Source organism: Corvus brachyrhynchos, unplaced genomic scaffold (assembly GCF_000691975.1).
Source record: "Corvus brachyrhynchos isolate BGI_N302 unplaced genomic scaffold, ASM69197v1 scaffold4, whole genome shotgun sequence".
Classification (NCBI taxonomy): Eukaryota; Metazoa; Chordata; class Aves; order Passeriformes; family Corvidae; genus Corvus; species Corvus brachyrhynchos.
The window spans coordinates 7,653,112-7,667,529 of NW_008237878.1; the positions used below are offsets into that span (position 1 = coordinate 7,653,112).

Sequence of the window (14,418 nt, forward strand, 5' to 3'; positions counted from 1 at the left end):
GCAGTGAGCACAGCACACTCATACTTTGCAGCAGCACCCTGCAGCATCCCTCCCCATTTTCACATTCTGTTCTGGACAGGAGTCTTTCCACCAATTTCCTGCTGCAGCATTGATTCAGGATTTTGGTTTGTTTCAACACAGGCTAATACTAACTTACATCACTAAATCTGAACTGGTATAACTATTTTCCAGTGCTTTTATCCAAGTAAAAATATATCCCCATTACTAAAGTATCCTCTATTCCAGTTCCACATCTGCTAGAAGCTACAGCTGAATAAACCTGACCTCAAAGACACGTGTTCATCTCATCACTCACTAGAGAGTTAGAGATACTTTCTTGTAGTATTACCTTAATTATTTTGTTAAGCAAGTGCTTCTAGTCACAAGACATTCTTGTGGATTTTAAAACATCATGAAGAGGATTATTATGTCCTACAAGGCCTCTCTGGAGAAATAAAAGTGAGCTATGGACCAAATACTCCGTAAAACATACGGCCACTGAATACTGTCTCTGATTATGCGAATTATAAAGTGTTGTAATGGTTTTGAAAATGATGAGAACAGTATGATGCCATATAAGCCAGAACAAATGTGCCAATAAAAGCCTAAAACAGATACACCAACTCAAAGCACCACATGAGTGCATTCTAAAATACATTTTGTTCCTTGCTGGAAGTGAGAAGCCATACAAATGTGGTCAGGCCACAGGCTTTGGCTCATGTTCAGAGGCAAGACCTAGAGAGACCAGAAACTCCTAAGAAAACACAACCCTGGCTTACCTTGACTTCCATACCCAGCATCAATGGCAGAGCCATCCCAGGACTCCACAGTATTGTCCACACTCGGAATTGCGGTGGAGTATATCTCAGACAGCTTGCTAGTTTTCTGGGAGTCTGTCAGCTCATCTTCTGGGTCGCTGACTTCATTTATGCTCCCCGACTTCTTGGGGTAGGACTCTGCAACCAGAACATCCTGCTTTAGCAGGCACGAAGAGCAAGCCTCAGGGAAAAGCTTATGCTGACACGGGAGGAAGCCCAGGTACTGTAAGTCTTTAAAGTACCTCTTTAGCTCTTCAGAAGTAGCTGAGAAAGGCATGTGCAATGAAGCTGAAAGGATTTAATGCATTACTCTTATCTCAAGATGAATCAAGAAAAAATGCCTTTGTGAGTTTTTAGCACAAGAAATACAAGGAGCAGCCATGGGGATTTTGAGGATTACCACATATGAGAGGGTTGGGACCTAATCTCAATTCACAAGCGCATCTTCCTGTGCCTTTGGAAGCTTCCTCCAAACAGCACTGCCCAGAGACGTGTTGGCCCCTGCAAGCAATACCCTGTAGCTTCTCTGGTCTCAGAGGGGCTCCTTTACACTCAGAGCAGCACCAGGGCAGGTGCTGGCAGCAAACTTGGCTACAAACAGATGTTTTAATGAGACTGCAATGACAAACACCACTGCTGAAATAACAGCCCTCTTCCACGACTGTACAACCTCGCAACAACTCAAGGCTAATCCCAGAGTCTCCCATGCAGTTCCATGACAACAGCAGAATTCTTGGGTGTGGTATTTCGAGGCTGGTTTTCCCCTGACTAGTGATTGGAAAATTGGAGCTGAAAGTGAACCATGAAGCTCAGACCTTCCCTTTCATTATTTCAGTGCTAACAGGCCCTTATTATCATTATATCAAATTTTGTTTCAGGCAAAAAGCTATGCAAAGAATGATTTCTCAGCACAAGCACTTCTTTGTACTGAATATTTTAAAGTCCTTGTTGATTAGATATCCTGTTAGCCGTCCACACCCTAGATTTCTGACCTGAGGGATAAAAAGCCCTCTCAAAGTCTGCATTTGTCAATGAGGACAGATTATTTTACCAAACAAAGCCCGGTGTCCTGAAAGTCCCTATTTTCCAAGCCTTCAGAAGATTGCTCACCATGATTAACTCAAGATTACCTTGAAATTTCAATTACACCTGCTTCATTCTCAGAATGATTAACAAGTCTCCAACAGGCACTTGCATGTCAATTATTTTACCAAGTGGCTGTGACAATGCAAGTGTCAGCAGGGGCAAAAAAAGAGCATTTCAGACCAAAGACCAAGACATTTGGCTACAGGGGAAGAGACTGGGGCTTCTTGAAGAGGAATCAGTTCCCCATTTCTACCTCTATTTGCCATGTCCCTACTCCCTGCCCAGTCTTCATCCATTTGTAAAACAGGTGCATTCCAACACATTTGCAAACCTCTTTGAGGTCTATAAAAATTCTATGTTTAAGAGTGATGCCACTTTTTCAGATGCAGGACAGGCATTCCAAGGGCCATGCTAGCTTGGAAAAGCTTTATCTCTTGATTTCTTCTAATTCCCATAGCACTCTGGACCATTGGCTGGGTAAGTCCAGCCAAATCTACAGACTGCAGAAGCATGGCACCAAAAAAAAAAAGGGAAATACTGGGGGTAGGAGAGATTGAAATGAAGCCAGAATGCACCTGTTACTTTTTGAATTTAATGAAAAAGCCTCTGTTTGGCTATGGTTATGCAATCAGGGAGAAAAGTTTGCATGATCTCTCTTTTATTCCAATCACCCTTCTGTCCCCAAGAAACAGTGGCCTGCCAGTCTAAGTATGCTTCTTCTTTTTTATACCATGTCAACAACAGCTTCAAGGCCACAGGGAGCTCTGCAGGGAAACCAGAAGGGGATCCCTAGGATGAAGTTAGATGCTTTGAATATTGATTTTAGGACCCCAAGCCAGGAAAATAGGTGTAACAAATCTATTGCCAATTGTTTTCAAAAAGTTTAATTAAAAATAGGGGATTTTTAATGGCTTCTACCAACTCAGAGTCTTTTTGCTTGCTTAGGGGGGCTGTATTTTCAAAAAATCCCACATTCTTATACTTCTAAAAACAACTTCTGCTTCACTTCTGTGTGAAACACCAACACAGGAAGTGGCAACAACAGTACAAGGTGTCAATCCAAATTAAAAATTACTCTTGCCAATAAACCTGCTGTTTCATCTCTTCCCATCACCACAGAGAACCTCTGGGTTGCCTTTTCTTTCGTCTGTGAGTCAGAAGTTCAAGAAACACACACATTGTCCCACTGTGCCCAGCCATGCCCATGACCACACTGCCTCATCTCACCTCCCACAAGACACGGCAGAAATCCCCCAGCAGTGGCTGCTCCATGGCCTGGGGTCCCTGCTGGGGTGAGCCTGCCCCCTCCTCACCCCAGCTGCCCAACTCACTCTCTGTCTGCTTCTTGATCTTGAGGGTGACGGTCTCTCCTGCCATCTGCAGCAGGTGGATGGCCTCGCTCAGTGGTTTGCCCTTGAGGCTCACGTTGTTGATCGCTAAGATCCGGTCCCCGATGTGGATGGCTCCGGTTCTGGAGGGAAAAGGCACTGTCAGAAAGTCCAGAGAAGCAATTCCTCTGGAAGACAGGACACTCAGCTGTCGCTTGAAGCAATTAATTCTCAGCACTTTCAAATAATGTCTTTGTTCCCTCTTGGTACACTCTATACCTCTGACTTCCTCTTCACCACATACCAGAAATCCATGTCCTCCCCATCTTCCATGTGCACAGACATACAAATACACATGGCAACACATGAACTCCTCAAATCCCTTGGGAACTGGGACTGCAGACCAGCTTATAGACAAAACAATGGGGTTTAAAGCAATGGGGTTAAAAGCACAAGCATTTTCAGTATGTGGAGCCCAACATGATCATCAAACATGGAACTGAAGGACATGTTCACCCTGATGGGAAGAAATTATGAGACAAACCTAGAAACCTATTGGAAAAAACCCAAACCAAAAGAGCTGAACAAAATTGCTCATGTGTGTGCAAGCATGAGCTGAACCAGCTGCAGTTAATGATATGCTTAGAGCTCACGCTACTCAGCTACAACCCTGTGATTTTCTCCACCAGCTTGGGAAGAGGTTGTGTTTTATTGCTCAGCCATGTTCCAGCACTGGCTATTGCTCTCACCTAGATAAATCCTCAGGCTTCAGCAAGAGGCACAAGCAAACTAACAAGTCACAGCAATTCTCTCCCTTCTCCATCCTTCCCGTCTGTCTGCTCACAGACAAAGGCTCACTTTACCTCTTCCCAACAAAGCTCTGGGAAGAGAAGACAGGGCAGGATGTGTCCATCACCAGAGCTGCTGCCAAGGCTGGAGCTCACACTTGCCACTGGCTGGACTGAGCTTCTCAAACTCACATTCCAGCTCCCAAATGGCAGCACATGAGAGCAGCAACCACCTCCTCCTCCAGTACTGTGGGAGGTTCTGCCATCAGGAACCTCTGTGATGGAGCCAGAAGGAGACGCAAATCTGGACTGCAGTATCTTTATGTCCATGGCAACTTGTCTCCCTCAGGTTGCATCTCCAAACTGGACAGCAGCTCCTGCAGAACTGGAATTTGATGTATCCTCGCAGCAAAAACAGCTGTGTGGCTTTCCACAAAATATCAAAGTTCTGTATACACACTGCTGTGAAACATCTACTATAAGTACATCAAATCAGGAAATGCAGCCAAGCAGCAGGCAGGACTGCTCAGGCTGTGGCTCCTTCTGCTGCTGAAGTACTCAGCAGTGCCATGAGGGTCCCACCAGCCACTAGATGTCCGTCTTGTCCCACTCAAATCAGCCTGGAAAAGCTGTCAGGGAAACACTTGTGCGTTCAAACAAATTACAGATCAAACTGGGACCGGAGTATTTGTCTTAACAGTTTCATCTATTGTAGTCCAAAAAATCAAGCTAAACTGCTGCCAGTTTACAGTTGATCCTTCCCTCACTGCAGTGCTTCAGCATTCAAGGGTCGCCTGCTGTATCCCTGAACTCAGCATGGGGACATATCTATCTAAGACACCAGCCCAACCACCCAGCCCTGAACAACATGACTGCTCTGCAGTAGCTGTGAAAGTCTCTCGGCAGGGAAAAATATAGAAATAATTAAAGAGAAAGGTCACCTTCAGCCAGGTATTTTTCTTCAAGGGGGAGAAAGCAAACCAAAGTCTAGTCCTCTCAGTGCCCTGTGAGGACAAGCAGACAGAAGCTGAGCAGGACTGACAGAGAAAGAAGTTTTCAGCTAATGACCGTCGTGCCTCTCTATTACTGTCAACAGTCCTTAGTTCACCTCAAACAGAAAGCAGCCTAAGGAGCCATGGGCAGCATGTTCCTTTTTGCTCAGAGGGGACATGCAAGAACAGAACTGAGTAACAGGGAAGTGGAAAGGTGTAAAAGGGGCTGCAAGCACTACCCAGCAAGCACTGGGGAAGAGATGGCTACAGATGTGTGGTAGGGATTTACTTGGCACATGGGCAGGGCCACCATCCCTTTTCCTCCCTGCCAACATGGCTTGGCATGGGACACTCCTGGACTCTCCTGGACTCTCCTACAGCCACCCCCATCTACTTGAGCAGGTGGCATTAACAGAGGCTGGTCAGGCACTTTAAAATGTCAGCAATAGCCAAAAATTGCTCTTGGAGAACCATTACACCTCAATCAGAATTGAACAATATTGTTCAGGCACACTCCCTTTCTCGAGAAGAAGGAGAACAAGTCCTATGGCACTGGCTTAAGCCATCTGCAGGCACTCAAGGAGGGGACACTGTAACATGGAAGAGAGCCACAGCTCAACACCAATTTAACAGCCTGAGCTGCCTTTGTAAGTTTTTATAAGATCAGACACAAGGAAAAAAATGTTCAAGGTCAAGATAAAACCTAAGTCATCTGAATCTGAAGCCTTTCTGGCTTAGGCAGCCTGTCAACCACAGACAGATGTGTGACAGATCCTAGAGGACACCCTGCCTCCCCCACTGCCAGCAACCCGAGACGCAGCACAGACTTTCACTTGTGCCTCTGCAAGAATGGCCCATGGATTCCCGTTATCAGACACTGGGATCAGGTCCACCACATGTCAGTGCTGCTGAAGCATGTCCTGTGCTCCAGCAAGAGGCAGCATGGGCTTGGATTTAAATCCCTGCCTTTCAATTAGAGCCTGGCTAAGGGCATCTGTGGCACAGATAAAGGTAGAGACATCAGGAAAGGGACAATTTAGGATAATACTAGGAGCACCCCTCTTCCCTTGACAAGGTCGAGTCACCCCCTTCTCTCACTCAGAGGAGAGAAAAACTGCACCTTTCCTGCAAGCAGCCTTCATCCCAGCGCTCCTCGCCTTCCCTCAGGGAGCCAAGGTTACCCAGAGACATCCCTGTGCTGCTCTGTCCCCACGCTGTCATTTGCTACTCAGCCACGGCGAATCTGCTGAACAGCTCCATCACTCCTCTCACAAGGCTTTTCATTCCTCACCGCCTGCTCACCCCTGATCAAAATTCAGTAGTGCTGCAGCACTCGCCTGCACTACGCTTCTCCACAGAGCAGTCGCCGATGTGCATCCAAGTTCAAAGGAGGAACAGCCATGGAATTGCAAAGGGAACTGAGATCAACAAAGGTACAAGAATGTCTTCTGACACCTGACAGCATTTGAGCTGGCTGTTCTTAACCTCTCTCATGCTGGGTTGCAGGTACAGTACAGAAGTGTTATATAGAAAAGCCTTGGACACTCTGTGGCTATTTTATAGGGAAAAAGACCAAATCCTACAGTGACAGGCAGTGATATAAAATCCCCAAAGAGAACAATCACTAATGACTAAGTCCATCCCCTTCCTTCCCAGGAGACACAGACATTCTGCATGCCGCACACCAAAGGGAAGCAATGGAAATGCACAGCAGTGTGCTGAGAGCTCTGCGAACACAATGCAGAAAAGGACACAGAGCTGTGTCCAGCTAAGAGGGAGTGTGGCCTTGAACAGAAAGAACCAGAAGGCCAGATCTGCTGTCAAACATCCCCAAGGTCTTGCACTTTACACTGGTTTGCTCAGGGGTTTTTTTGTTGCTGTTCTGCCTGTCAGGCAGCACAAAGTAAGAGACCCTTAGAGAAGCATGAGTCAGGACTGCTGAAATGATCTATTTACAAGTCACAGCTCCCGTATAGAAAGATTAATTAAGATAGAGTGTATGACTCAGTTCCACCTCATACTCTCAGGAATGTCCTGATCCTTTAAATCCCACACATCCACGTATATTCAGACCCAGGAACACAGTAACCTCCCCGGTGGTTGAAGGTAAATCTGCTTCTATGTTTATTCAGTATTAAATGCTTGGGCACACCAACCCTGCACTGAGAGACTTCACATGTAACACACTGAGCAACCAGCCAGGACAGGTCAGAAGACGCCTGAGATCCCTGGTTTCAGAAGGACACACACCTGCAATGGCCATAAGCCAGTTTAGCAACACGGGAGTCCTGGACAGAGTCTATGGTGGTTTCATAGGCAGCCCAAGCACTCTCCTGACACAAGGTGTGCATGGCAAATCCCAGACCAGGAAGCACCCCTGTGGAAGAGGGGCAGATAAAAATGTGTTCCTGGCTGCAGAATTCACCTGACTCACTGGATTTGACTTTTCCTGAAGTGCCTCTCTCATTGCCCAGCAGCACAGCCCCCACCACCCTTCTTCATGTCACTTGGTACCTTCAGAGCACTTTTCCTTCTTAGCAGACTAAGACACCAAAGAAGAGTTTATGACAGCAGAGGAAACTTGGCTTGGTTCAAATCAATTCAACTGTTCTGCCCCCAAACCTCACCTCTCTGCCAGCCCTCGTTTAGTCAAGCCTGAAATGACAATAGGATCAAAAGGTTCCTCCGTCCCAGAGATGGTTATTCCCAAAGGGCCCCCATATCGCTTCAGCTCCACCGTGTAGATAATAGCACCAGTTGTCTCCTGCTCATCTGAAAGAGAAAACAGGAATGCTGAATTATTTTCATTTCCCATATAAAAGTAGTCATAGGAAAGACTTGGAGCATCTAGAAGCAAAAGCCAGAAGTCTTCAGCCACACTCTTACCAAATAGGATTTTAACCTTCCAGACATCACTTAAGGACAGAATAACAAAAATAGACTATAATCAATTGGAAAGTAGTGACCGGACAGCAGCAGCCCTTATCTCTGTTAGTTTGCACTACCTATTGGGAAATGTCATTACAGTGGACAGGCACCAGTTTGCATCAGGATTTCTGTACCAGAGTTATCTTCATCCTTCCTAATCTTCAATTTGACCAGGTCTTCACACTGCCTTAAAATCTGCACAGCATCCTCCATTGAGCAATTGTCGAGTCGGATGTTATCAATGGCTAACAGCTTGTCTCCCGGCTCCAAAGTGCCAGTTCTACATGGAGAGGAAAAGAAAACTAAGAGTACATTTGTATTTGCCTTTCAGATGCCACAACACATTCAGTTCTGCAGTGGAAATGACAATATTAATTTTTACTGTCCTTGATCTTTTCTGGAAAACAACCATGAGCTGAGTGTGGGACACCTGTAATTTAAACAGAGGACATTTGTGTAGAGCATGTATCCACACAGAACCAGCCAGGAAGATTAGACGAATATCCTGGGTAACCTACAACCCTGAAGATGCCTGATGTTCAACTGACATATTCTACCCCTCATGGAAACTCCTGTGTGAGCACTCTTAGAAATGAGCCATGCAGCCACACTAAATTCCTCTGAATGCCTTTCTATGATGTGTTGGGATCAGAGGGGAAGTCAATAAATGCTGAGTTACTTGCACAGTTCACCAGTGCCCACAATTCACCCCCTCTGTTCACCAAAGGAGAAGCTGAGACGTGGCAAACTACCTGATGAGCCATAGCACCTCCTGGGATATATGAAGCCCTTTACCACATGCTCTTAAAAGCTAAATATCCATCTCCTAGAGAGCCAGCAGACATCTAAACCAGTGCCCTGGTCACCTTCTTCATTAGCTCAACTCTATTTGCTTCAGTACAGACAGTTTTTATTGCAAACCCTACTGTCTAAGACAAATCTCTAGTGCTGAGATCTCCTTGGATTCTGGCAATACCCAGGCCCAAGTGCTACTGCATGGGCTCCATTCGACTGCCCTGGTAGACATTCTATCATGGATGGCCATTTTGCAGTGGGTTTGACAGATGGAAAATCCTGCACTCACCTGTGTGCTACACTCCCCTTCTTGATGTCAGAGATAATCAAAGGATCCCCAAGCTTTCTGCTTGCAGCTGCAAAAGAGACACATGGTACAAAGCTTGGTGTTGAGTTTGCTGTCCAGGACAGGGATGGTGGATGCTTAATGGGGAGAAGCAGACATAAGGAAAGGGGATTTATATTCCCTTCACAAAATGATGCTTCACAGTTGAACTCTGGAAGCCCCTGAAGAAAGAAAGAAAAAAAAAAAACGCAAACCCCCGCAACATTTGTTGGTTGCCCTTTGCCCAGGTGAATTTCATTTGGACTCCTGAAGGGGAGGACATGTGGAGTCCAGCAGCAAGAGGTGTCCAGCAGCAAGAGGTGTCCAGCAGCAAGAGGTGGCACTACCAATCCCAGCACTGTCTATCACCCCTCACCACCCCTCACACACAAGGGAGCCAATGGCCATGGCTGCAGTCAGAACTAGCACTGCTGCCTGGAGAGCACCCAGCTCAGCCCTGTGCTCCATACAAGCATTTCTGTGTTCTTCAAGTAAAGTGGGCTGTGAAATTTTCCAGGTAGAAAAGAACCCAGGGAAAAAGTAGATAAAGCACAGTTTTCCAGCTGGTTCAGATCTCTAGGGCACTTTATCATACAACCAGATGAATCAGGGGTGATTTGTGGTGGAGCTGGAAGGGCTGAGTAGTTTCCAACTCTTATCTCCTGGTCAACCCTGATAACTTTTTCAGCCCATGAGATGGGAGTACGCATCTCTGAGAACATTTACATTTTCAAACTTGCCTGCAAGACCTGCTGTTCTCCTGAGATACCCAAGAGAAATTGATGACTCAAACTCCTTCTGACCTCCCTGTCATCCACATGCCAAACATTCACCAAGAAAGAGCATCCTTTCCACTCTGCATCCTTCCCTTCTGCCTTGCCATGGGAATTGCACTGCCTCATTTAAAGCTGACAGAGCTTCTCAGCTTCTCACAAAAACTGTGTGGGAAGAAAGAAACTCGGAGCCTCTGAACATGTCAGATGCAGGGCAGAGATTAAAATATCTGTGAGGCACGTGGCACGAAGAACACAGAGATCCACCTGCCTGAACAGCAGTTAGAGAGCACCCAGAAAGTCAGACATAATAAGTGCTTACCAACCTCTCTGCTCTAGATTTTTCTGTTGTTTACATTCATTTATGAGATTTAAAAACATATGTCTAACCCAACACCTTTAAGGATATCCTCTCCCAGAAATAACTAAACCTTCTGTACTAAAGACAGCAAAAAGACAGCCAATCTCAGTTGAGGCAGAGCTGAGTATGAAAGTGAGGTCAGACAGCAAAGAGCAGACCATGACTGATTTTATAATAGTCACAGCAATGCAACTGCTGAATGGTACAGAGCCGGGAGGAATTCACTTCCCCATGTATTACTGGAGCCTGGTACCAGACAATTTTGGACTGGACACTCACGCTGTGCTTCTGTCTGCAGGTCTAAGGGAGAGGGATGTGTCATGGAGATTCCTCGAGGGCTTTTGCCTATATTCAGTCTGTCCACAGCATGGACTGGACTGCAGACAGGACAACACACTGGGCAGAGCTGAGCACTGGGAATAATGGTGAAGTGCAGGAAAAATCAATGAAGAAATCCCCACGCTGACTGAGAAGGCCACACACCAGGGACTAACAGCACAGGGACTGAGATGCATCACCCTGATAATTATTACTGTTGCTCTCCTTTTCAGTATAGGACATGTATTTGCTGCTGACAGAGGTGTACAGACTGGTGTCCAAGCAGAAGTGAGGGGAGACCCTGTGAGCACACCCTGAGCCCTGGGTCAGGTGGCACTGCTGCATGTTTAATCACTCACTAGCCTGGTTCTGTCAAAACGATCCAGGTTAGCCAAAATACTTTTCACTGCAAGGTTTGTTTACTAGTTTCAAAGCAGAGGCAGTGTGACAGAAGGGGGTTAGGGAGGATCCTAACCTGTCCTGGTGGTGGTCTGGGATGGCCATCTCTAACCTGACCAAGCCACAGCTGGAACAACATGTCTGGAGACCACGAACAATTAAAAGAGCAAAGAGGAAGGAAGAAAAAAAAAAGGCAAGCAAGTAGAGACAACAACATGCCTCGAGCTCTGCAGAATTTATGTTTATCTCAGCGTCTGCCTTGCAAGTCCTGTGACATGTGGGGGGGTTCAGAACACAGTCAGTCTGTGAGCAGAGAATGAGACCTTGTCCTTCTGAAGCTTCACAATTGGTGTCAGCACTGAACACAGCACAAGCTTCCCAGGCAAGAAGCAAGGGTAACAAACCAAGTGCTTTATCCATTAGAGAATGAAGCATGTTTTAAGGAAAGATTGTTCTGGATTTTGTTTGCAGGGTTTTTTTGGAAGTTTTGCTCTCAAAACAGATTTTCTTGAGATCTGAGTTAAATGGAAGAGCCATGTACAACTGCATACAACTGTCCCTACCAACAGAGAACTCAAACTTTAATAAATGGCAGCCCTCTCTTTTAAATATTTATCACAGAATCATCATAGAATGGCTTGGGTTGGAAGGGACCTTAAACATCATCTAGTTCCACTCATGGAACAGGAACACCTTCTACTAGACCAGGTTGCTTAAAGCTCCCTCCAACCTGTCCTTGAACACTTCCAGGGATGGGGGATCATCACACTACATAATTACTTAATGTAAAATGCAAAGGCTTTATAAAACCATCAAATCTGAAGGGTAAGTTAGAGAGACTTAATGAATAACCATGTTCTCTCAAGAGGCATAAGATACAAGGTTAAGATAATGAAATCTCACGGCACAGAACAGAGACTTGCTGTTCATTCTAAAAACCTGTAGTTACTGACTCCATTAATTAACCTTCGGTATCTCAAAGCCCTTCCTGGCACACCAGCAGAGTGTCCAGATGGGCTTCTTGCCTGTCTGCTGGGATCAGGTTGCCCTGAGCACTCCTGGGACCCACATTTTTAACCATCCTGGACCACTCATGCAGGGCGACAGTGTTTCTCTGTTCAACAGCTGCCTGTCTGAAGGTGAGAGAGCTGCATTTCACTGAAGGGGTGGCTCAGTCCAGGTCAGAGCCATTACATACATGGATCCCTGCTGAGATTTTGGATAGACAATTTCCAATTTGCCTGCAATTAAAACAGCACCAACCTAAACTATATTATTAGGGCTGTGGTCTTTGGCATTAAGACATTTGAATAGATGAGTAAAGCCTCCTTATCCATTCATTTCTGCTGCTAATGTGGTTATTTCTCTTCAAAGGACATTGTCTTGGTAACTCTGCTGCAGGAAGACACAGTTTGGAAATGCAGCCTTGCCTCTGGGGTTTTGGTCTCCTGTGTGTCAAATGGAGATGGCAGCAAAGGAAGTCAAGGGAAGAGATGGAGGCAGGAGCTGGCGAGCAGAAACCCATGGCTTGCTCTCAACCTCCATCTGCCAGGGCAAGCCACTTCAGGTGGAAACAGACTCTTTTTCAGACACATTTGTATTTTTGGTGGGTTTACCAGTACAAAAGATAGTTTAAATCTGCTTCAGTGGCCCAGAGAAGGCTTCATAAATCAACAGCTGGTGAAGGTAGTAGCATGTGGTGGGGGAGAAACTCAAAATGAAAATACTGCTTGGCAGTGACAGGGCAGTGATAAAAAGGTGAATTGATCAATACTGTTATTTACTTTTTATAAATGGCTTTCAGTCTCTCTGCTGGGGTTGTGGCTCACTCGGTGTTTACGCTGTGATGGATGATGAGGCCAGGAACACATGTCCGGTTTGTGTTTTTAATAGAATGCATAATGACTTGTACTGGTAAATTATTCCCCTCCAAGGAGCACCAGCACATATTTCATAGGCATCAACCCGTTTAAAATGCCCTTTGTTATTGACCAAGCCAAAGCAACACTGCCAATGTGTAATTAAAGAAACTGTAATAATGCCATAAGAATGCATTTAAATAAGAAGCATTTTTAAATTGTAAATAACAAAATCAGAAACCAAATAGTCTCAGGATAGCTAAGGAATGAGAAGAGGAAAAAAAGTGAATCAGAATTGATTACAAAGAGCAGCAGTGAAAATCAGATCCTCAGAACCCAACTTTTTCCTCTATCATTCATTAGTTTAGCAGCAGGTGCATAAATTATCAGTGCCTCCAGCAGGATATCTGCCTCATCACAGATCCTTTCCCTTTCACAATCTCCAGGTAGCAAAACCAGATCAGGATATCCCACCAGGATAAAAGCACCGGAGTGAATCAGATGTAGTGGGAGTGAGGGGGTAGGACAGGTGGTTGCTGGGCTTGCCCCACCTCCAGACACGCTCAGCCGGGCTGGTGGCAGGGCACAGGCTAATACAGGGCCAGCAAAACTAGATTTGCTCGGCTCACAGATCCATCTTCTCACTAGGACAGTGATTACACTGCTTAAGCAACTTAATCGAAGTTATCTATCTACCCAAATTCCGGTTTTATCACCTGCAAGCAGATATACTGCCTACTCCTTATCTGCAGTACTTCACACCAAGGGCACAGGAATTGGCTTGTTAAGATATATCAAGGTAATTTGATAAACAAGCTATATAAAGCATTACTGCATATCTAAAATTAATGGCAATTTCAATATCTCTTTAAACAGCAACATCAACATCAACACACCTCTACCCTACAGTGAATGTCACCACCAGCCCTTGGAGAGGATATCTGAGACAGAAAAAAAACCAAAACTCTCAACACAAAAGGCAATCTTTCGAGTAATCAACTATCATTTTCCAGAGGGTAATAGCAAATCCATATCTTATTTTAAGAGGTGAGGTATTGAACGTACAAGAATATGTGACTATTAGCTTCTCACTGCTGGAGATTTTAATTTGTAAGAGATTTAGAGAAAACCGACAAAGGCATAACTGCATCATTAGAACTGGATGCAGCCGGCAAGATCAGAGCATTGGAGGCATGTGTTCTGCTAATGGAGATGGGTAGTTCAGGCTAACAAGAGTCAAATCTTCACATCCCTATGTCAAAACTCTCACTTTCCATGTATTTGCATCCCCACCATTCAGAGCCTCAGAGGTCGCTGTAAATAGGTGAGCTTCAGAGCTCTTGGAGCAGAAAGGAGCATGCTCTGATCTTCAGCCAGAGCAGCTGTTCTACAAGCAAATGCCCTTCTCTCTAGGACAGAGGCTGAGGTACTGGAGGATGGAGAAAACGAGAGTTTAGCTGGCTTCGTGTCCCTTCAAAGCGTGTGGAGCAGCATGCACACAGCAGCTTCAGTGTTCTTCATTTAGCACACAAAGGAGACTGAAATGAGGCTTGAGGGCACAGAGGTCCCTCAGGAGTACAAAGCACTGTCAGTGAGAGACTCACCCCTTCGACTTTGTACTCATCCTTTGGGGAATGGAAAGGGAAAG

The 14,418-nt window shown here is 45.5% G+C and overlaps 1 protein-coding gene across 7 annotated transcripts in view; it reads right to left on the minus strand.

The window, feature by feature from the left end:
- The window catches only part of GRIP2 (glutamate receptor interacting protein 2), a 266,026-nt gene that overhangs the window by 15,449 nt on the left and 236,159 nt on the right, over positions 1–14,418 (minus strand). For all 7 annotated transcript variants that reach the window (XM_017732544.1, XM_017732542.1, XM_017732543.1 and 4 more), the window contains exons 15-19: positions 9,025–9,091; positions 8,075–8,220; positions 7,640–7,784; positions 3,236–3,375; positions 780–956 (exon numbers count right to left, since the gene is read on the minus strand). In XM_017732544.1, coding sequence (XP_017588033.1) covers positions 780–956; positions 3,236–3,375; positions 7,640–7,784; positions 8,075–8,220; positions 9,025–9,091 — 675 coding nt within the window. The remainder of the gene's footprint in view (positions 1–779; positions 957–3,235; positions 3,376–7,639; positions 7,785–8,074; positions 8,221–9,024; positions 9,092–14,418) is intronic.